The sequence below is a fragment of the Acyrthosiphon pisum genome, chromosome X, assembly GCF_005508785.2.
Source record: "Acyrthosiphon pisum isolate AL4f chromosome X, pea_aphid_22Mar2018_4r6ur, whole genome shotgun sequence".
NCBI lineage: Eukaryota > Metazoa > Arthropoda > Insecta > Hemiptera > Aphididae > Acyrthosiphon > Acyrthosiphon pisum.
In genome coordinates, this window is record NC_042493.1 from 3,032,887 (window position 1) to 3,057,225 (window position 24,339).

Genomic DNA, 24,339 nt, shown 5'->3' on the forward strand with positions numbered 1-24,339 from the left:
CCCTATATTCGCATATGTAAGATTTCATAAGTCTCTTTGTGACAAAACTGTGTTTAAACTATAATTGACATCTAGATTGTAGATTATACGAATGAATGAACATCAGTACCTACGTGTTCGTTTATCACGGTGTTCGCATATCACGTTATTCGTTATTACTTATTTATTAACCTAGTTTTGTATGCCAGTATTTTTAAAAATTAAGTTGTTATTTATTTATTTATTTATCGGGTTTATATACCTACTTATTTTTTAGTTTTTATTACCAAAATTGCAATATGTTTTATGATTTTTCAAAAATAATATAAAAATGTTGCTACATAGTTATTATACATATATACATATATTTAAGCATATTTTGACTGCATATTTCGATAATTTTTAGTGCAACAAGTCAAGTTCTGAACCTTTAATTTATTTATATATGAAAACTGTAAAAACTTGGTTTTAATCTATACTTAAAACACCCCCCATTTCATAATCCTGGCTACGCCACTGATATAGTCTATATACTGAGAGAGAAGAAATACGGTTCCTCCTCCTGCAGTCACCGGTACAGACGGAGGAAAGGGGTAATCAGTGGGTGCTAAGTATACTGTTACGGCGCTGCTCGAGCACAACTCAAAATATGCAATAATATAATGCACTGTCGCACAGATACCTATAATATTATTAAAAACTTAAACATTTTTTTTCGGCATTCGCGAGCCACCCTCAATGCCATCTATGCAACAGGACTCCCTGCTGATCTGTAGCGTATTATATAGTAGGTACAACGTCGTGGACCGTGGTATAAATTAATTTATCCATATTATAATGTATATTGTATCAGTGGCGCCGAATTCTAATTTTTTGATAAGTGAAATCTGAAATTCTTATCCCATTACCCACCCATCTATCACGACTTTTTAAGATTCCCCCATTTAAGAAGTGAAGCGATCGTTTATTTGCTTCACATGATAATATATAAGTTCTCGGTACCACTGCATTTTGTATACACTATAATAACGACAAAACACAGTGACACACCACACCACAGTACCACACACTATATTATGCACACAACATTAAGAATATTATTATTTACCTGCATAGCCTTCGGGACACGAACAGTTGTAATCAGCTATACCATCGATACACAGTCCTCCATTGAGACAAGGTGAAGACCAGCATTCGTCCCAGTTGGTCTGACACCGGATACCCGTATAGCCATCAATGCAATAACATGTGTATGTACTGTAAAAATCATAATAATATACGATATTAAAATGTAAAATGTCACGTTGTTCAGTTATTTGATAAATACTCCGTGTTAGCGTTATATTATTAAAATACGTCATATTATGTAGGTATACATAGTTCCAAAAAAATTTATATTTAATATTTTTTTTTTTTTTTTTGGGGGGGGGGGGTGAGGCTTTGAAAACTTAGGTCATTAGCCTGTGGAACTGTGGGGGAGGGTACCCTAGGTTTTGAACACACGTGTGTTTGTTTTGGAAAAATGTTTAAGTGAGCACCCGTAGGTATCTGCAATGCCCGGGTGGTGGATGACGACCTCTCTCTCCGGACACAATCAGTGCTCGAAAAAAAATGTCGCCTGTGACAGAGTTCGAACCGGTGACGGTGCGTTTAGCCACTTCGTCCCCCATTTAATATTTATTACGTGTACTTTGATACACAGCGAGAGTACATTGGTTATTATCGTATTTTTTATGTAAGTCAAGAACATCATGAGATGTAATATTTTCAGAAGAGTACACAACTACGTCATGGAGAAATAGTTACCCAAAAAATCAACTTTCTGTGATATGGTATTTTCACAAAACAACAACTGTATTGACTGTTGGTACACTAAGGATAAGTGTGTTAAAAATTCAAACACAGGACAACAATAAATTATTTGTCGAAATCACGAAAACTTGCAATTATTTTTAGTTAAAAATGTGAATAAACATGTTCAATGTTTACAGCTAAAACTTAGAAATTTAATAAAAGGTTCTTCATAAGCAATTTATTTAAAACCAATTTTTTTTAAAAATATATATGCACAATTTTTTTTATAAACATTTTAAGTTTAAGTTTGTATGAAATTACAATATATCCAAACGAAGTATAACGATGTTAGTTATTTTGTTGTAATTCAAAAACATTATTTGTGGGACTTTTACGTATATTATAAATTTAACTATATACGCAGTTACATTTTCAAAATATTTAGATTAGTTTTAAGCTATTGCCTATTTATATTTTATAACACGAGCAGTTAACACTTTACCATGTACCAATATATATCATTATAATAATACAATAGGTATGCCATTTATACACCAATTTCAAAAATTTTGTATTCACACCGTTCTACGGTAAGGTGTTATTGACTCAAAAGTTAATAACAATATAATGTAATATACCTACACCATTATATAAATTAAATATCGTTTTATAATAAAATGTGCAATGTTTTTGTCAAAAATTAAATCAGCCTGCCATAGTACTAATAGTAAAATTAATTATTTTAATAGCAATAAAAAACATACGATGAAAACATGAACATTTCATATATTTAATATATAAGTAGGTATACTTGATATAGGCTGACAGACCTCTCTGCTTAGAACCGCTTTTCGTATGGGTACAATGATATATTATTTTTCAAATTCAATTCGAATTCAAATTTAACCCATCCATTACAGTAACCCACCGGTATATCGACACTTAGTATACAGCAGATCGGTATCCATTTTCCTATCTTTTTTTAGTTTATTTTCTATTTATGTATAATAATATTTTTTTATGAGAATAAGAAAAACTTGAGAATTTAATATATAAGGTTTAAAATTTGTTTTTCTTACGACAGTTAAAAAGTATCATAAACATATAGGTAGTACAAATTATTTTTTTTAAGGTTAAAAGTGTACAACATTTGTCAAAATCACAAAATATTTTCATTATTTTATAGTAAAAAATGAATAAGATATTTAATTAAGATGTTAAAATTAAGAAGTTGTTAAAAAAATAATAAAATGTTCAATTTTAATACCTAATGCTTGAAAATTTGATACAAGATTCCTCATATTGTTTTTACACAAATCTAAAAATTCTTAGGCACAATTTGTTTGGGCATTTCTAGTTAAAATAATTTCAAAGAAATTGGATGTTTAAAAAATAATGATTTTAATTATTTTGTTATAATTCAAAAAATATTAACCATGAAAATTTTTCAATAATGAAAATGAAAGTATTTAAATTAATTTTAAACTTTATTTATTTTTGAACGACGAGCCATCGTCGAAAAACAAATTAATGTAGCAATTTCCAATTAGCAATATGAATATATAATAAAATATCGATAGTAATATAAATTATATAATCTTAGGTTAGTTTTTTTTGTATATTGCAATATATATATTTGTATATTGCGCCTATGATTTATCATTGAATTCAGATTTAACACATCCATTACAGTGACTAACTACTCAATGCCGAGTAAACTCAACTCGTATGTACAGCAGAGCAGTTTATCTTTTTCATTTATTTCAAGTATTTAAAAAAATGTTATGATTGATCGATAAGTTCGAAAAATTAAAGCAATATTCCTCATAAGTGTGATTTTTAGCAATTTAAAAATATCAAAAATAAATATGTAGAATTTTTTTTCTAGATATTTAACAATTATATTTTTAGAGATATTTTATTTGTGCAAAAATTATTTCAATCTTCTGTATTAGTAATAGAAAAATAAACTACTGTTAGGAATATCAATTTAATATACTGAAATATTCTTAGAAATTTAGTCTAAGTGAAGACGGCCTGTCACCGGCCAGAATAATTTTTCGTATACGAATGATACCTATTTGGCTATATCATTGAATTCAAATTTAACACATCAGTTACAGTTACCTGCTCGGCAATGTACACCGGATACCTATAGTATCTACTATAGAGAAAAGCAACTTCCCTGTTTTTTTTTATTCTGGAATAATACTTATTAGTCACATAAGACTTTTTGTGAGAATATAATACTGGTCGTTAGGTGTTATAGTGATCGTTAAGAGTAAATTATCAATAATATGCCGTGTTAAGCATTTTGATCAAAAACGGAGACCGTTCCTAGATTATTAGAAATTAATTAGGTAGATACCTAAAAGAAATATAATATGTTTGATTCAGGATATTATTTTTTAAGACACGTTTCTCTTTTATTTTGAAACACCGGATGTATTATTTGTTAATTTTTAATTGTTTATAACAACCGTTAAGACTTAAGAGTCATTAATATATTGTGTTTAATATATTAATTAAATATATATGTATATTAAATATATTTAAATATATAATAATAATAATTAATATATATGTTTAATATATTCATTAATATATTGTGTTGTTTTAATGCTCAGTATCCATTACTCTCAATGCGTGAAAGGTTGAATAGGGCGATTTATTTAAAACGTCTGAAGACTCTTTTAATAGCACAAAAAGTGCTTAGTTTTTCAATATTAAGGCCTGAAGGTGGTTTCTGGTAGGAAATTGGATCTTATATGTAGGGTCAAGAGTTAAAATTGTCCAGTACTCCAGTACTTTTCAAAATAGTCGTATAAAAAAAAACAAAACTGAAGAAGACGGCTCGCTGTTTAGTGTACTTACCTCATTACACTGTAATTAATGTGTTAAATTTAAAGTCAATAAATATATATATAAATAATCATAAATTATTGCATACGAAAAACGTTTAGTAAGTTGTACGTGGTAAGTACCAACATTTTTTGTGCACGAGCACAAAATGGGTTTTCTCTCTCTTTGTTATAAATTCGTTTCTCTAAATGTCTGCATTGATTATAGAACATGTACAAGTTACATTAGGTATGTACAACAACGTTACACATAAGAGTGAACAAGTAAACACGAATTCTAACTACAAGTTCGCGGTCGGTATATATTATTACTTATTATGTTCCAGGTACTATACTGTCTATACTCAAGGCTGGGCATTAACGAGTTAAAAAGTTAATTTAATTTTAACTTAACTAGTTACTTTTGGCATTTCATTAACTTAACTGTTAACTCACTAAATTTCTTTTTTAATAAACGTGAAATTAACGAATTAATTTTTCATCTTAAGAAGTAAGTTAAGTTAATTTAATTTAATTATATTTCACTATTTCATTTTCATGTCAAAAAATTACCGTGAATTGTTTAAAGTTAACTGAGGTAACTTAAAAGTTAATACACACTTTTTGTTAACTTTTTATTTATTTAAAAAAAAGTTAATTTTTTTATACCACGTTAGAGTACTTATTTTTTTCCAACCCAAGACTAAATTATAGACTATAGTGTGTATACTTTATACAGTATTTCCATATAAGTTAGATTCGAATGATATACATTTTTAACATATAGTTAAATTAACTTTAAACTTTTTGTCATTGGTGCATATTAACTTAACTGAGTTAAAAAAAAATCATTAACTTGCCCATCCTTTATTAATACTAAAAATACGCAATACTTGCCTGTTGAGCTGGTCAACGCACACGCCATGCGCGCAAGGGCTGCTCAAGCAAGCGAAACCTGCCCGTGCCGCACTCGGCGCCGATGACAGCAACGACGCGGCCACAGCGAACGCAAATACGGCAACCGACACGACTGGCAAATGGTTCGGTGGCATTTAGCATTTCCGTACAGGATCAGCCGTGGTGAGATTCAGTCGTACTCCCTACACTGAGCACTGCAAAATTTGTGGGCAGTGGACACCTTTCTCGCCCGTTCTCAGCGAGCACTCGCCGGCCAGCTCATATACAGCACCGCGGTTTTGCTCGTATGTTACAGGACACGGAGAACGCGATACACGGAACCCGATCGGTGTCTGAAAAAAAATCATTATCATATCGGGGCTGAGATTTTGATGCAATATGGAAATAATGTATTTTGGGGATCTTGCAGCAAATTATATCCCTTATATCGTTTTTGTATTGCATATTGTTTGATGAATTCAAATTTTTAGGATATTTTTGGGTCTTGAGGACGATTTTTAGAATTTTATTTTTGAAACTAACATAAACTATTGTAATACAAAATGTATTTATGTGTTTTTTAATTTTTGAATAATATATTTTACTAGTGCACATAATATCCTGAAAAAAAACCAGAGTGATAATCTAATCAGAGAGTTAGCATAATATAATATTATACAATCTATATACTATGTTATCAATATTATAGAAATTATATTACATTCAAATATTATATAGGTAATTAATTCTATATTTATTTTATCCAATTTCAAAGCTGGGCAAGTTAGTCACTTTTTTCAACTAGTTAAAGTTAAGTTACTTTAATAAAAAAAGTAACTAAGTAAGAATATAAGTTAGTTTCTGAAATTTACCAAATTTCTAACTTAGTTAGATAGAGGTTAGTTTGATGAAAATAGTAACTTATGTTAGAGTAGAAGTTAAAAAGGTGGGTAAGTGGATGTCGCTCTGCTGTACAGTAGATTGCAAGTGGGTCACTGTATAATAGATGGTATTAAATTTGAATTCAATGATATAATATCATTGTATAAGAAAAACGATTCTGAGCGGAGACGGTATGTCAGTCTAGGTATAAGACATAATATTATATATGATATTAAAAAAAAATTGACCTATAGTAGGTACCTATAATAAATTCCAAATTAATCATATCACAATATCCATTAGGTACTTATTACGCGTTATACAATATGTAATTTCGTCCAAATTTGAACTTAAAATGACTATAAAAGTAAACTGTGTAAATGTATTTTTTAGATTTTTTTGTAACAGAATTAATTACTTACGTGGAATCTTCTTCTAAATTTTCAATTCTTAGATACAAAAGTTGAACATTTTATAAATTTTTAACTACAAAATAATTATTCAAATTAAAATTTGATAAATTTTGTCAAAATTCGATCTTTAAATGCTTATAAAAAAAAATTGTGCCTATGTATTTTTAATATTTTTCAACTGATATTGTAACAATATATCAGGAGCTTTGTATTAAATTTTTACACTTTTTGGCCCAACAGATAAAACTTTATTGATACTATTTTTATAGCATCAAAACCCCTGACCTAACTATTACTATAGTATTATACACTTAAGCAATACTCCGTATTAATCACTGGCAATAACTAATTGTAAAAATTACTGTATCAAAATCCTGTGCATATTACTCAAGCCTGGGCATAAACGCGTTAAAAAGTTTAAAGTTAAGTTAATTTTAACTTTTAACTTAACTTTTTTAAATTTAATTTTCATTAACTTTATTTTAACTTAACTTATTTTAATTGATATTAACTTAATAAAAAACGAGTTACTTTTAATAAAATTCAAGTTAAAATAATTTTTAAATAATTAAATAATAAAAATAAAAATTATTATTGATATTACATAACCATTTACTAGAAAAGTGAATTACAAATATAGTTAAATAAATTTCTTAAATAAATATTTTACTGAAGTATAAAGTTGGCTATATTCATAAGGCTATATTCACAGTTTTAGACTTTTAGTACCCTGAAAAAGTATTCAGAGTTTAAAATCAAATACATTCTTAAATACCATGATATTTTTATTTAATAATTTAAAAAAAATGTATAGTACTTATCTGTACTAGTGTATTAATAAATCAATTTTTTTTATAAGCATTATTTAAAGATCGAATTTTGACAAAATTTATCAAATGTTCAACTTTTGTATCTAAGAATTGAAAATTTAAAACAAGATTCCACCTAAGTAATTAATTCTGTTACCAAAAAATCTAAAAAATACATTTACATAGTTTATTTTTATAGTCATTTTAAGTACAAATTTGGACGAAATTACATATTAAAAACCTAGAATAACTATTTTAGTTATTTTGTTGTGATTGTATAATATTATTCTTGGGTATACTTAAAACTTCTAAAGTATGCTATTATATATCTATGATAGTATCACGGTTTGTTGTTGATGTATAACGCGTTATAAGTACCTAATAGATATTATGATATGATTAATTTGGAATTTATTATAGGTACCTATTATAGATCAATTTTTTTTTAAATACTATAGACTATAATATATTATTATGTCTTATACCTAGACTGACATACCATCTCCGCTCAGAATCGTTTTTCTTATACAATGATATAATATCATTGAATTCAAATTTAATACCATCCATTATACAGTGACCCACTTGTAACCTACTGTACAGCAGAGCGAAATCCACTTACCCACCTTTTTATTATTTAAACCATTTTACTGGGTATTTATAAAGATGTTATAAAAAAAAATAATAACTTAACTTAACTTAAGTTAATAAGTTAATCGAAAATGTTCATATAACTTTTAACTTAACTGAGTTAAAAAGAAAATTAGGTTAACTTTTAACTATTAACTGAGTTAAAATGTTTTACATTAACTTAACTTAACTCAGTTAAAAATTATCATTAACTTGCCCAGGCTTGATATTACTTGCTACCAAAATATTATAATCAAGCATAAAAGTATACCTAAAAGTTCAAAAACAGTCATTTGAATGCGCTGCGAATCTTAAACATACAAATTACGATAAATGGTAACCTACAAGTTCCATCCCGGGTATCCGAGGGTATTAAAGCGTATCCGATTTTCGTCCCAGAATAAATAAAATACAATAGGTATCTTGAATTCTTGACTCAGGTATAGACATAAAGTATTATAATTATACATCATATTTAAACACTTTAAATTCATTTGAAATTTACTGTATGTAGGCACTCCAGATTGTTTTTTAATTTCTAAATAGATTTCTAGACTTTTCCAAATGTTATGTTATTATTCCACACAATAACGGTGACATATTAATAAAATAGGTAATAAAGATAATGTTTTAAATTGCCTACAATGCAGGACGAATAAAAGAATTTAATTCTTAAAATAGATGTCATGTAAATTTAGTCCCAGTTTCTAAATTAGTTACTAATTATTAGTATCAACTAAATTATTTCAACTGATTTTTTGTGATTGAAATTTTGATTTTATTCAATCTACTGAATATAAATAATCATAATAATCTATCTATATAAATTTACATAACATAATATGAAAGTGAAAATAATATCGAGTTAATTTAGGTTACTTACTATAATATTTGTTTCATTCGTATAATTAAAATTAATACCTATATTTAATCCTATTTTTATCCTAAATGGCATTTATATTTTCTTTGGGCCGAATTTGTACAAAAGAAAGGTTACTGAGCTGGAACTCAGGTACCTACAGTATTTGTATTTTGCATCCCAGCGTGCATTCCTTCCTAGTTGCGCCACTATAACAGTATAACTATTGATATAAATACAAACATTTATTGTCTTATAATAATGTATTATACGAATTTTTTTTATTAGAATGCCAAAATATTATTGTTCAAATTTTACAAACAATAATTTGTATTTCCCATTTCCTATTATAATTTCACAGAAAGCCAAAATAAGCACAAAAATAATGTTTGGAAAAAGCATAATATAATATTATCGTATTATAACACACAATTATAAAAAGCTACATCATTTATAGTAATTAGTAACATATTATTAGTTTCTAATACAGGATAACAATGTAATTTATACATTCTTTGGTATGTGTTTTTTATAAGCTAAAACTTAAATATTTAAATATTTAAAGATATAATTTTACTAAAATCTAAGGCTAAAAATTGTAATATTATTTTTTTCAAATTTTCTATTTGTTTCTCAAAATACCTAATTATAGAATTATCTATTTAAAAATAATCATACATAACTGTATTTTTTTTTACCTAGTCAATAGTCTCGCTGAAAATAAATAACAATTAAAAACATGAGTTAAATTCTATGAGTTTCTATATCAGTTACTTGAATAGTTGAATGTAGGTATTTAATTCTAATGAATCGTTAGAGGCACCGAAAGTAGGTTTTGCCTATGACAAATGGCATAGGTAATTAAATTAATGATTGTAAAATTTTTTTATTAGTACTTGTGAATAGGTGGTTTGCGTGTTTAAGCTTTAAAAAAATTATATCATAGGCGTTTCAAAAGACATCAGCACCTCTGCCTATGATATTTAAATAGAAAAAGATATGACCAATTAATGTAATGCACAAACATTTCAAACTATAAAAAATAAATTTAACATTTTAATGAAAAATAATTCTATAATAACACCAACCTAAATCGAATTGAATATGAGAAAAAAAATAACGATCACGATAAAAAAGCAAATTGTAACATTAGAACCGACATGTGCTTCTAACTAATTTATAATGCTCGTACATTATAACTAATAAGTATGTATTTTAATTTTAATTATATAATGAAATGTCTTTCAAAGCGTCGATGCGATTTAAGAGGACCACCGGCGAATGATGGAGGGCCCGCGCGGAATTCTCTTTAGCCCCCCCTTCATAAAAATTCATCACGCTACGCCTATGAAGAGGACTCTGTTTAAACTTTAAAGACTAATATTTAAAATGTTCGTGCTATATACACAATATAAACTACTATTATTATTTTTTATATAGGTCTAACCCATTGGCCATTGTTGTTAATCGAACAAACATGACTGCTCCAGTACTTCCTGTTAATTATTGTGGGTACTATGGCTGCTATATGCATGTGATAGCCATTTCAAATATTTCAAACATGGAAATTATTCAAACATTTTAAATATGGAACACTGAACAGCACAAAGCATAATATTTGAGTATTATTCTACGGTACACAGGAAATCACATTCTTATGTAAGTACATCCAATATTAGTTTATTAATTTTTTTTTTCAATAATCATTATTAGATATAAATGGTAAAATAATTATCTCTTTAAAAACAATAAAGAAAAAAGAAAAATATCTAATAACAATAATATTAATCTAACTACCTATGGGTTGTATTTTAGCTTATTGAGCTTACTCAGAGACATTTGAATATTCTACTTTTTATTTATTTTTCAATTTATGTCAAGAAAATATTTGTTACAATAAGAGAACTTTAAATTTTAATGCAAGGTTTTAGGTTCCTTAAAAATTGTTCCAACAAAAACATAAAAGTATCGAAAATGTGTCAGTCACAATTTGATTGGCTACAATCATATAATTAACAATATATTCTTCGGGACTTGAGCAAAGAATTAAACAAAGAAAAACAGAAGTTAAAAAATGGTTGTCATATTTTTGTTCTTTTATGTCAATAGCAAAATATTATGAATGACTAAAATATTCGTAAACACCTTAGTAAGTTCACAGAATACTTTGAAATTAAATTTATATTTTAGAAATAATTATTGAGTAAAATATAGTATAATATAGTGTCAACTTTTCTCAGAACGTCATAATTGAAAAATGAATTCCGGAAAACAGTACCGACCAACAAAGTTCTTGGAATGACTATATCGTTTGTAGACTAAATATGGTGTATTAATATAAAAATAAAAAACAATTTTAGTTTAGTCTATCTCTAAGGTATATCTAACATGACCTTAATCGTATAGGTATACAGTATACGCTATAGGTACATCGTACATAAAAACCATTAATGGCTCTAATAATTTATGGAGCATGGGCACTTCCTTAATGTTAAAAATGGTTTTATGAAAAGCCATAATTTCTTATATAAATACTTATGTTATGAAATATAAATAAAAAAAAACTAAGCCGTCGCGGGACACCTGGCAGATGTGAAACATCAAACATTTTCTTTTGGTAACAATGTTGAAAATTGAAACGTCACGGTCGACGGGTAGTCTACATCTATAACATTGCCCTGGTCGCCGGTGTCGACTACTCGTCCACAAATATAGTGTTCACTTTGACGATTCATAATTTTGATTGGCGATGAGATAACGTTTTCAAATATATTATAAGCGATCAGGTACTGTCTCAAGAATCTAATGATATAATTAGTTTTTATTTTTTGTTTAATTTTAGTGTATGTATTTATTTTTTACCCGAAATGACGATGTCTTCGAACGTCGATAACAATAACATACCATATTATATACTCTATTAATTTTGTTAGGTCTGGATATAATTAATTTAATAACATTAATAACTTTTTAACGTAGCACATCTTTGGATGTACCTATAATACAGCGTGTTCCTTCAATATACAGAATGATTGAAAAATATTAAAATTATCTTCAACACTAATTATTGAATTTATTTTTTAAATCAAAATTATTACGAGCAGAACCATCCGTATTTATATTTTATTTACTTCTACTCTTTAATTATTTATATAACAATAAGATTAATTATATACAGAGGATATATTATACAGATTGCAGGGCGTGGGTATAGTCGACCGGACGTATTTTCCGGAGCTCAACGTGATAAATATTAATACATAATAAAATACTGATAAACGCATATAAAGCGGCGCGTGGGTACGCCGATACCTTACACCATTGACGTAGACCTAAAATATGCGTGCGGAGAGGAGAGATCGCCAAGTTGAGGCAGATTTGCAGATTGAGCCGACGAGACTTGAGTGAGGCGTCGACACGCCACAGTCGCCTCACTCCCGTACCAGTCGCCATTAGATATTTTACATCAAAAACTAAAGAAACGGAAAATAATATATATACATTATACATATATACATAATAATTATGTATATTATAACGCAACCGCGATTTACCACCAACAGACCAATAATAATTGTTGTCTGTTATCGCCTATCGGAACCGTAAATGGAATGATTAAGAATTGATAGACAAACTATCGGGGAATAAAAAACAAATTTCTTAAAATATTTTAAAATATTTTAAAATAAAATAATATATTTTTTTAATCAATTTTATACTAAGAATTTTCATGATTAATATGCCTTAAAAGTGATAAATAACAATTATTTCAATATTGAAAATTTGAAACAAATGTTGAAAAACATTGTAATTTTTAATGATATTCGGCTCTACTTCTAAGGTCTGTGACAGACGGTAGTCTTGAAAATATGTTATCATGTATTTTTATATAAAAGTCTGCTGCTAAATTCTTATCATATTAAGCCAAAACTGTGTGGACTGGGTCTGGACCCCCCAATAATGTTTAAAAGTAGAAAAACTTTAGCGGCGAATATTGTTTATTGATTATTCTATTAAGAATAATTTTATATTTGTAACGTACAAATGATTATTGTCCAGTGTCTATAAACGAAAAAAATTTAGATCCCTCCCTCCTTACACTGAAATTTGATTTCAGTTAAGGTCTTGTATCCTATGGTATGCACAATTACAAATTATACGAACCACAATCAAAATCAAAGAAAAAACTTTACTCGGCTCAGCTTACCACTAATCTACTATTACCTATTACTCATCACTCTAGCCATCAAATTAATCTTGTTTCACCATTCTCTCAGTTGGAAAATCGATACGGTTGTGTTTATCTTTGGTATTTTGGTATATGATTCCTGAATAGTTTGCAAATTAAATTTTTTATAATATACATAAACATTTTTCAACGAAAAAACATAGCAGACAAGCTTCAATTATTTTTTATTTGTTCTATTCAGAGTTCCTATAAATCCTTGGCTTATGTCCTAGTTTTATTTTTATTTTTAAGTTTCCCTGAAATGTTCATCAAAACTTATTGATTCGATTGATTATTACTAGTCATATTAAGCTTATGAGATTAATATGAGACAATAGGACTATACCATAATTCAATTGGCATAATAATCATAATTAATTGACATATATTGTAAATATAAATTTAAAAAAAGTGGGCAAGTGGGTGTCGCTCTGCTATACAGTTGGTTGCAAGTATGTCACTGTAATGGATGGTGTGAAATTTGAATTCAATGATATAATATCATTGTATAAGAAAAACGATTCTGAGCGAAAACGGTCAGTCAGCCTATGATATTATTAAGTATATTTGATGATATTATTGATATTTATTATGAATAAAGTAATTTATATATAACCTATTTGCGTGGAACTTTGTTTTAAATTTTCAATCCTTAGCTATAAAAGTTAAACATTTTATACATTTTTAACTACAAAATAATTATTACATTTTAAATTTGATAAATTTTGTGAAAATTCGAACTATAAATGATTATAAAAAAAAGATTGTGTCTATGTACTTTAATATTTTTCAACTTCTATTGTAACAATATTTAAGAAGCCTTGCATAATATTTTTTCGATTTTTTACCGAAAAAAAAATTGTATTAATATTTATGGAAAAAAAAAGTAAAAAAATTGAAAACTGACAATGTCCGTAAACAACTCAAAAAATGTCAAAATGTTATGGTAGGTATATAGGAAATGAAAATATAAACATACAGTAAAATTTTCATGTATCTACAATTATTCGTTTTTGAGTTTTTGAATAAGAACAAAGTAGCAAAATCGCTACATGAGAAATCGAGTGAATATCCAATATTGTAAAAATATGAACTTCAAACGCTCATAAAAATTGACTTTAATTTGCTTGTGGGCATTCTTTTTTTGATTAAGGTATACAAACTTATGAATAATCTTGTATTACATTTTCAAATCTTAGATTTAAAAGGAAAAATTTTTATGAATTCTCAACTCAAAATAATATTCTAGTTTTCGTGATTTTTCCGTATTTTGTCAAGATTTGTACTTTAAATGCGTAAAAAAAAAACTGTGACTAAGGATTTTTAATATTTTTCAAATGTCATTGTAATAACAATATAGTATGCGCTTTGTATTACATTTTCAAACTTTTTTACCAACAAATAAACATAAAGTTTTATTGACATTCATAGAAATAAAGACTGATAAAATTGGGAACTAAAAAAGTTCCAAAAGAGTTTAAAACAAATCAAATTATTTTAAAAATTTTATCGTGTATTGGAATGCGAATACAAACAACCAGTCAAAATATCATGTATCTACAGTCATTCGTTCATTTGTAATTAGAATTACACCAAAAACCAAAATCGATCTTGTCGAAAACCAATATTGTGTAGGTAAATATTCCCGTTTTCCCTTAATTTTTATGTTGTTTTTCCCAGTGCTTTTGAAAACTTTTGAAAATTTTTAAATTTTCCTCCCGAATGCACCAACTAAATTCACTTTCCCATCGAAAGTTACTCTTGAAGAAAATCTAAGCTGTTTTACAGCCCCAAACCATGATCACAGTCACAAAAATAAAGAACAAATTTATAAAAAAAATACACACACATCATGGTAAAATCAATACATTCATCGCTCCTCTCAGAATCTAAAATGTAAATAATATAATTGTGTTTTTTTTATTATTGGCCTTAAACCCGGCTGATTGTGTTTATTAAGAAATAAGATGTATGTATATACTAAGGAAAAGAACAGAAATACAATATAGTTAAATACATTTTTTTTAACCCCCCCCCCCCCTCCCTTGAATAAATCCTGGTTGTGCCACCGGGTAGTAGGTTTAGTCTATAAATCAATATAATCATTGGCATGCGCACGGGGTGGGCCAGGTGGGCCGTGATCCACCCTGCGAGTTGTACCATACTTATTATAGATTGCTACTTAGATCATATAAATAGTTGTATTGTATTATTCAGTGGTATAAGCATTGTTATTTTTGATTTTCTTAGATCAACAAAATTAACAAGATTCTCTTAAATCTATAAAATATGCAAACAAAAAATGGTTCTATTTCTTCAAGGATAAGGTAGATCTGGACGTATATCACAACCAATCAATTTGGACTTGAGGAAAATAATATTCAAATGCATATAATTGCATATATAAAATGCAATTTATTTTCTGCATCGGAACAATTTAACGGTAAAAAAAAACATTTCCGGTTTTGGCACTTGACGTTGGCATAATGAAATCCAATGATGTTTAAAAAAAAAAGAATTTATTTTCCGAGTAATACTAAATTCAATTTTGGTACATGGCCAAAAATAAAATACGGCGAAACTTTCATATTACGAAATCTCGTGACTCGTGGGCAACAAAACAAATTGTATTATAGAGAAATTCATTAAACAGAATTGTATAAATGGCTCTCAAAAATGTTTCGTTATACAAACATTTCGTTAAATGGAAGTTTCATTGTACATGCATACACACAACTAAGTACAAACTGAAGTCAAAAGTTTAAGTCAATATTTTACCTTATAATTAGTCTTTGTAAACTTGTATTTGTTGTATAATGTGTAATAACTAAGTGATAACTAATAAGTAAAAACTAATGAGTAATCAATTTCACACATTTACCACAAAGGGCTTTATAAATAATTGTGAAAATACTCTTATGCTTATACTCACTTGGGTCTTTCGAATGTATTTAGTTATAACTTATGGACCATGGTCATAAATGAAATACTAAAAATAAAAAAACACATGTGCAATACTGCTATATAGTTGTTACAAATATATTATTTACTTGCTTACATAATACAAATTATAATATATTTTAAGTATACCTACCTATATATCAGTTATATATGAAACAGTAGGTAGGTACATAATTATCAAAGTTGATATTAATTTAAGGATTTGAGCACCAATTTTGTTGGAGGATATTATTATTTTAACGAAAAAAAAACAATAAATAAATACATTTAGGTAATAGAAATTCCCATAAAACTTAATGCTTTCATGCGCAAACGTCAAAGTCGTGCCTATAATTTTCAATAAGTTATTTATAGGTACATACAATAATATTAACTAGTATTATATAGTATTGATTTGAGTTTGGTAAAAATAATAAACTCAATTTATTATGTTTGTTCCAAAATACGTTTCTTATAGGTAGGTACACGTTGTTATATTTATAGAGATTCGTTATGTTTCATGAATATTGTTAAAATTGTAATAATTATTTGTAACATGACACAATTATTTCCGAAAATTAACTGAAAAAAAGTGGCCGTAAAATTACGTAATTTAAATAACAATAATATATTTTTTTGCATATTGTTCATTTTGTGTGAATAAAAATAAAATACTGTCGCATTAATATTGTGTAAAATAAAATAAAATACCATTTTATTTATTAATAGAGAAAAACGGATAGTGGGTCAAGAGACTTCACAAATTCACAACAACAATGTAATATAATAATTAATATTTTATTCCCCCGTTAGTTCATTAAATTGCTGTTGCTCGAAATAACTCTGATCCAACTACTGAAATAATTCAAGTGTACGCTCCCGATTTGAAACAATAATGATTAATTGTAACACTCGAGAAATGGTATTAAAACGTACCTATTGCACATTGAGCCACATAATTGGACAATCGAAGGAATAATTATTGCGGATTGTAACAATCAACAATGCCTGTAAAGGCACGTCCAGACGGAGCAGCTTTTGCTGCCCACCAAATACGCGTCCACACGGAGCGGCATTTATTTCCCGATTATCTTCCAGAAGACAATACTGATGATGCCGCGTGGCTTTGCTGAAAATACGTCCACACACACGCGACATAGGCGAGCGGCACAAGCCGCGCGGCTTTCCTTTGATATAGACCGCCTACTAGGCCGATCGGAAATTATGCCGCGTGGCATCAAAAAAAGCCGCAGAAAATGTATTTATGTATTCACGCTAATGCCGCGCGGCAAAAGCTGCTCCGTCTGGACGCGCCTTAACCGGCACTTCTGTATTTACTATTTAGTATTTAGCTAGTATATTATTATTATGCGTTTATTATGACGTATGTATTAGTACATAGTACGACTGTATGTACACTTTATGTACCTGCACAATATTATATACATAATAGTATAATACAACATAATATTATATAAATATAATATGTTTTGTATAGGTATATAATTCTATATAAAATATCTATTATAACGATAAGTAAAATCCAATAATCGAGTTTGTCACGAGTGTGTGTGTGTTAGAAAAATCCGAGTTAAGAGCAAAATAATAACAATATATAACGTCGGCAGTCGGTACCAGGGACGAGTATTTCGATACGCCTAAACACAAACTGCGAACAGACACGCCACCACCCCGTCGAGAACTCACGCAACATTCCGTTACTTCCATAAATAGGTACATAATAATATCGCACTTTGAGCTGAGTAAAAAAGCGAAAACACGATAAAAAAAATGCACACAAGATATATAAATTATATCAAAGCTACATTTCGAGACATATAATATTTTTATTAAATTATTTACTATTATATTAATATGAATATGATACACATATTATTTTACACCCGCAACAGTTCCCAAACCGTGCAGCGTGGGCAAAACGTAATATTATATTTAAATATACTTATTTTTAGACCAATTTTGTGATTAGGTTTAACTTCGGCTTTTGACATTTTTTTTTTTAAGATAATGATCTTAAACTACAAATGAGTTCAATGACAACATTTCTATATTAAATTTTAAATTATTTTGTATAGACTTGATGGGAGGGAGAAACGCCCACTGATTAGACACTCCTGGGATTTCGTAACATATTAAATTAAATAAGTTATAAGTACTCTTTCTGTTGTCATAAAAATAATAAAGTAAAAACTTTAAATAATACTCGGAGTCTTGAATAAAAACGGATTTGGAACTGATGCCCGGAAGTATACACGGTCGTAGAAGATAAAGGATTCACCGGCACGTCAATAATATGTTATGTATAATATATGGTATATGAATGGGTGGTGCCAACAAAGGCATTTCGAGTAAGTGTATATAATAATAGGTTCAGTGGTATATACCTGTTGATGGAAAAGTCATCAGGTAAATTTTTAATAGGATACGTAGAGGGCAAGACGTATGGTTGTATTATAATGCTGTGAAAGGGACATTTCGTTTTTTTTTCCTCAACATCCGTAGGCCATCAAGTCGTCACAAATAGACATTAGTGTACTTATAGTCATTGTGACATTGACATCCGCCGGCCGATGTCCATTATTGAAATGGGAATACAATCAATAAGAAACAGATGTCGTATATTCAATCGAGTGAATAAATAAATAAAAACTTAATAGGATATCGCCGAACTACTCTCTCTGGGTTCTGACCAGAGGCACAACGTAGCAAATTTGTGTTTATCAAAACCAAATAACCAATCTTACTAGCATTAACATTTAACATCAGAGTGAATTGAATCATTATTAAACTTAAAGTTAAAATGTAAATACATTATCGGGTTATCTGCGTTTGTGCGTTGACTGTTATACGATAAGTACATTTGAAATATTGTAGAAAAAACTAATCACTAAAACAAATAATGTCCTTAACTTTAAATTTGATTATGTAAATTTACTATTAGAGCGAATAAAACAAAAGCTAACAACACAAAATTGGTTATGTCGAACGAAAATTTACCTTATTGCGCCGTGGGTGGTGGTGGTGGATCAAAGAGATGAATCAAATATTATGATGACATCCTTTTGAATAAATATCCATACCATAACAGATATCGTCTTAAAATGGTTACTGCAGTTAAGAAATTCTTATAAAACACGAGAGTGGTAGGTATTTGAATATTATATATTTAAAATAAATCGAGATTTTTATATTTGACCAGATTTGCAACAACAATTTACAATACGACAGCGACGTTGGTATATTATTAATTACGTTATGTAACTGCCGTAAGCATGGTCTCAGGTGTAATTGTGTAAGGCTGTTATAGTTAATGGTAAATCATATATGAAATATTATATTAATAATTTACAAATGTCAGCCAATATTTTAATGAAAATGTGATAGTAAAGCTCATAGTTGGTAGCCTCGACCAGTGACACTTACATAATATTATCAATAAACGCTATCTTACAAGCAGTATTCGGAATTATCTAGATACATTTATCTAGATGAATATTTAAATAATTATTTATTCATCTTTTATCTTATCTAGATAAATAGTTACAAGGTATCTAAACGTTCATCTTATTAGATAATTTTTTTACTAATCTAAATAAATTGATCTAGATACATTTTTTATTGATAAAAATCGCGAAATTGTACAAACGCATTTTAAATATTTATACAGATTCTCAAACCAAGTTTATGGTTTATAAATAATTTAATTGTTTTTATTTATATCATTATTATTATTATGTTCCTAGTGCCCAACTAAAATATACCTAAATTTAAAACACATTTAAAAAAAATTGTATCTTTTTTTTATCTAGATAAATGAGTTAAGTTACTTTTACATCTATCTAGATACATTTGTGTTGCATTATCTTTATTTTTATCTAGATAAAAAAATACTTATCTATTCCGAACACTGCTTACAAGGCACAAGATATAACTTTTTCGAAATAATAATGCTTTCAGTATAAAAAATGTATTTCTATTGTATCCACCATAAATATTGAATTTATGTATTACAGATAATATTGATCAACTGGATACAATTATAATTTATATTTATATCAGAAATATTCGGTATGATATCAGTGATATAATATAAAACCCAAAGATGGGGATTAACTTGTTAAAAAGTTATTTTTTTAAACTTTTTATCTTAATTAGTTAATTATTTTTGTTTTGAACTTATTAACTTATTCAGTTAAAATTTTTATTGTTGTAACTTAACTTTTTATAGTTAATTATCAATGTCATAGAGTTAACTTAACTTTCTTTTCGTGTCATGCGGAACCAACTAGATAATAACTTTTTTACAAATCAACTAATAACTTTTTCAATTTTGGTTATTTTTTTTCTAATTATATACAGTAGTCGCCGCTTATTGGACTCACTTTGGGACCCGACAATTTGAGTCGATTAACCGAATGAGTCAATAAAGCGAATGACTCAAAAAAATTTTAAAAATGCTTAAATTTAAAAACTTAAAAATATGTATTGAGATTCAAGGTAAGTATAAAAATAAAAATCTAGCTATACGCAATTAAAAATAAAATAAAATTAATAAGATAGGTACATGCATAATTAATAAAATTAATTAATTTTTTGATAAAAATCCATCTAATGTTGATTGGATTTTCCCTTCTTCGGCCAACTTCATAATCATATCTTCATAAGATTTATGTTTCTCGTATACGTCAAAATTGCCTCTTTGCTGAATCCCTGTACGTACAATTTGAAGCTCTTCTAGCATTTGTTTAGTTGATGGTGGTTTCTCATCAGGTTCCTCTTCGTCACTATCACCAGCCACATTCTCTTTAAGCCGTTTTGACTGTATTTCACCACATATACCTTCCTCGGTAACGAGTTCGATAGTTTGGACTTCTTCGTCAATATTTATCCATTCATTATAAAGTTCAGTTGATAGGTTTTATCCTTATTTATAACACGTTTGTTCAATATATGTACATATTTTCTTTATTTATCTAATTTTCAAATGACCCTATTAACCGGTGTGTGAGTCGAATAGATGAATTTTTTACTGTGTGTGTATTTGTGCGAATTGGGACCAGCCGTTTTGAGTCTAATAGGCGAATGAGTCAATTAACCGTGAATCCAATAAGCGGCGACCACTGTATTATAATAATCTAATTGTTTACACAGTGTTAAACGTCGTGATAAATGTTTGTGTAAATCAAGGGACATTTTCATTTATGACTTAAAAATATTGTAACATGAAAAAAACTTTATTATTACAGCTTTAAATAAGTTTATTTTCTATCTCAACTTAAAGCTTATATATTTAATTTTTTTTTGTAAGCTTTTAACTTAACTGAAGGCCATTTAAATGAATTAACTCAACTTGCCACAGTTAATTATTTTCACTAACTTGCCTTTTGATTATACCTATATATTCCAGTTACATTTTAAAATTCGGATCAGGCCGTTAGAATTGGGACTTGAGTGTTGTACTATACGTATAGTTAAATGTATACGTTTTACTTTTTACATAGCGATAACACTACATAGGTATTTCAAAATCACTGTGCATAAGTTATTATCAATATTGTAGTATATCAAGTTTACCTTAATAATTTACAATGGTTAAAAATTAAAAATACAAAGATCTATTATTACCGATTTGTCGTTAGATACGATCGTAAATTACATATTGTCACCTATCTATTGTCACCTATTCATGAAACATGTTTTTGAAAAATTAATACAGCACCAATGCACCATTATATTGATTAATGACTACCTACTAATTTTGAGTCCGAAAAATGAACACTTAATTGTTATAATTTATTAAATTTTATACATTGAAAATGATAATAACTATAGTAAACCAATACCTAACCATCAATATTCAATGGTATATTATCATCATTATAGGTACATTTTATTCATCTGTATGGTTTGTGTGAAAAACTGAAACATATAAAAAAAACCGTAGGTATGTGTGTTACCGTTACGGAAATACGGACTGTATGTCGAGCAATTTTTAACAAGGCTGTTTCACTTGATTTATAATAGGTACGAGGTTATAACCTAGTTGCCTATTAAAATAATCAAACATATTTGAATGACAAAATTATTTTATTTAAAAATTAAAAAAGTAAGCATAAGGTATGTCAATCTAGCACCCTGACAGATAAAAATAATATTTTTGGCGGATAAGCTTACAAATTTCGAAACTTGTTGTCACAAACTGTGACTAATCAAAAACACATTTCCTAATAAAGTTTGAGTTAAAAAATTTAAAGCTTAATATTTTAAGTTAAAATATGGTAAAGAGTATCATAGAGTATAGACTACAGGCTACTTGACTATATAGGTATAATTATGTTCATAATTAATTGTACTGTTTGTATATCCTGCTATTACATTAATAAGTCATGGCTCATAAAATGTACACTTTACAAGACTAGTTTTTACAATTCACTCATTAATATAGGTAAGTACATACCATTAATATTGTTTGTATTAATAGTATGGTGTACAAAATTATTACATGCTAATAACCATTAACCTAAACTGCTGAAGCCTTAAAATACATAAATAAAAAAAATAAAATAATAATTAATAGTTTATAATTTAAATTGAAACTGTCGATTGAAATAACATAGCAGCTGGTTTATAATTCTATACATATTTTGTAGTGTTATCGGCCACCCGCAGTCCGCAGAGCCGCACATATCGACTGCAGGGAAAGAAAACAAAATGTTTTAATTAAATATTCAATATAAATTCGGTTCCAGTAATCCGGTATACCAGTATACTACCACTTGAAAATGTCAGTGTTTGTAGATAAGTTGAAGGTACATTTCAGTTTGCATTAATAATCGGTGATAACCGATCGGTATGAAAAAATAAAAAATAAAAATAAAAATGTTCTATTAAAATTTATAGAAAAAATAAAACCCTATCGTGATGCATTATCGTTGTTTTTTTTATTATTATTTAGGCCTCGAGTGCACACAATGCACATTTACGTTTTTTATAATGTTCATATAGAGTTGGGATCGATTTAAATGTCTATACGCAGAGTGCAAAAAACAGAACAAATACTGGGAATAAGTGAATGCACACTGAATTACTAAGAACATTTGTGCAAAATAATTAGGTTATGAAAAAGTTTTAAAACTGCATTGTAACTGCATTGTTGTATTACACAATAGTATAATACATAATAATATATAGTACCAATTCGAATAGTGTTGAACGTATTGACTACGGTAATATCTACTCCGAAAGTCCGAAGTATACCGTAATATACCGTAGTACTTCCGTACCGTTGGAAGATAGGAATAAATTAGAGAACATACCCGAATCATATAAATATAATATAATACGTCATACGGTATGATCTTCATGAATTCTACATAAAATGCAAGTGCTTAAGAGAAATCTACACCCGCATGATGTGCTGTCTCCATCTTACAAATGTAAAACATTGCAAAAACTGTTTTTCGCGGGTAAGAACCACCTCGGCTGTAGTTCAAGGTAAGCAACCAAATGTTCACACTATAAAGAGGAGAACATTAATTACTGTGCAACGTTCTGATATCGAAAAAATAAAAACGATGTTGCACAGTAAAATATGTTCTCCTCTTTATGGTGGGAATATAAATAGTGACCAAACGACATTTTTTGTCCACGTTAGTTTATTATACCCACCATTGCCACTGCAGTGGCGTCATCTGCAGTGATCAGTACCTATTTGGTGCATAAGTGCATTTATATTAAGCAATATTCGTTTGAAACCGGTGTAAATATGTTATATTAAATTATTTATATCATAAATGTGATTTTGACGAAACATGTCGATGGTGATTCGCAGCCTGCAGTCTTATAGAAAAACGTAAAATGACGCCACTGCAGACGGAGCCACCGCGACTATGGTTTAGCTGTTTGAGTGCTCGTAAATAGTATAATATTAAGTCGTACTTGTGCTGTGTGTCTGTTAAGTGTTTACATGTGCGATCGTTTACCTGTGTGCGTCCTTCACTATATACGTCAGAAATCCACCCCGTGACGCGGCTTTCGGTACACTGTC

General features: G+C 28.4%; 1 protein-coding gene across 1 annotated transcript in view; it reads right to left on the reverse strand.

Moving 5' to 3' along the window:
* The window catches only part of LOC100158732 (protein eyes shut), a 57,677-nt gene extending 33,338 nt beyond the window's left edge, over positions 1–24,339 (reverse strand). The window contains exons 1-3 of the mRNA XM_016807332.2: positions 24,275–24,339; positions 5,511–5,863; positions 1,088–1,236 (exon numbers count right to left, since the gene is read on the reverse strand). Of these exons, the coding sequence (XP_016662821.1) occupies positions 1,088–1,236; positions 5,511–5,665 (304 nt within the window). The 5' untranslated portion in view covers positions 5,666–5,863; positions 24,275–24,339. The remainder of the gene's footprint in view (positions 1–1,087; positions 1,237–5,510; positions 5,864–24,274) is intronic.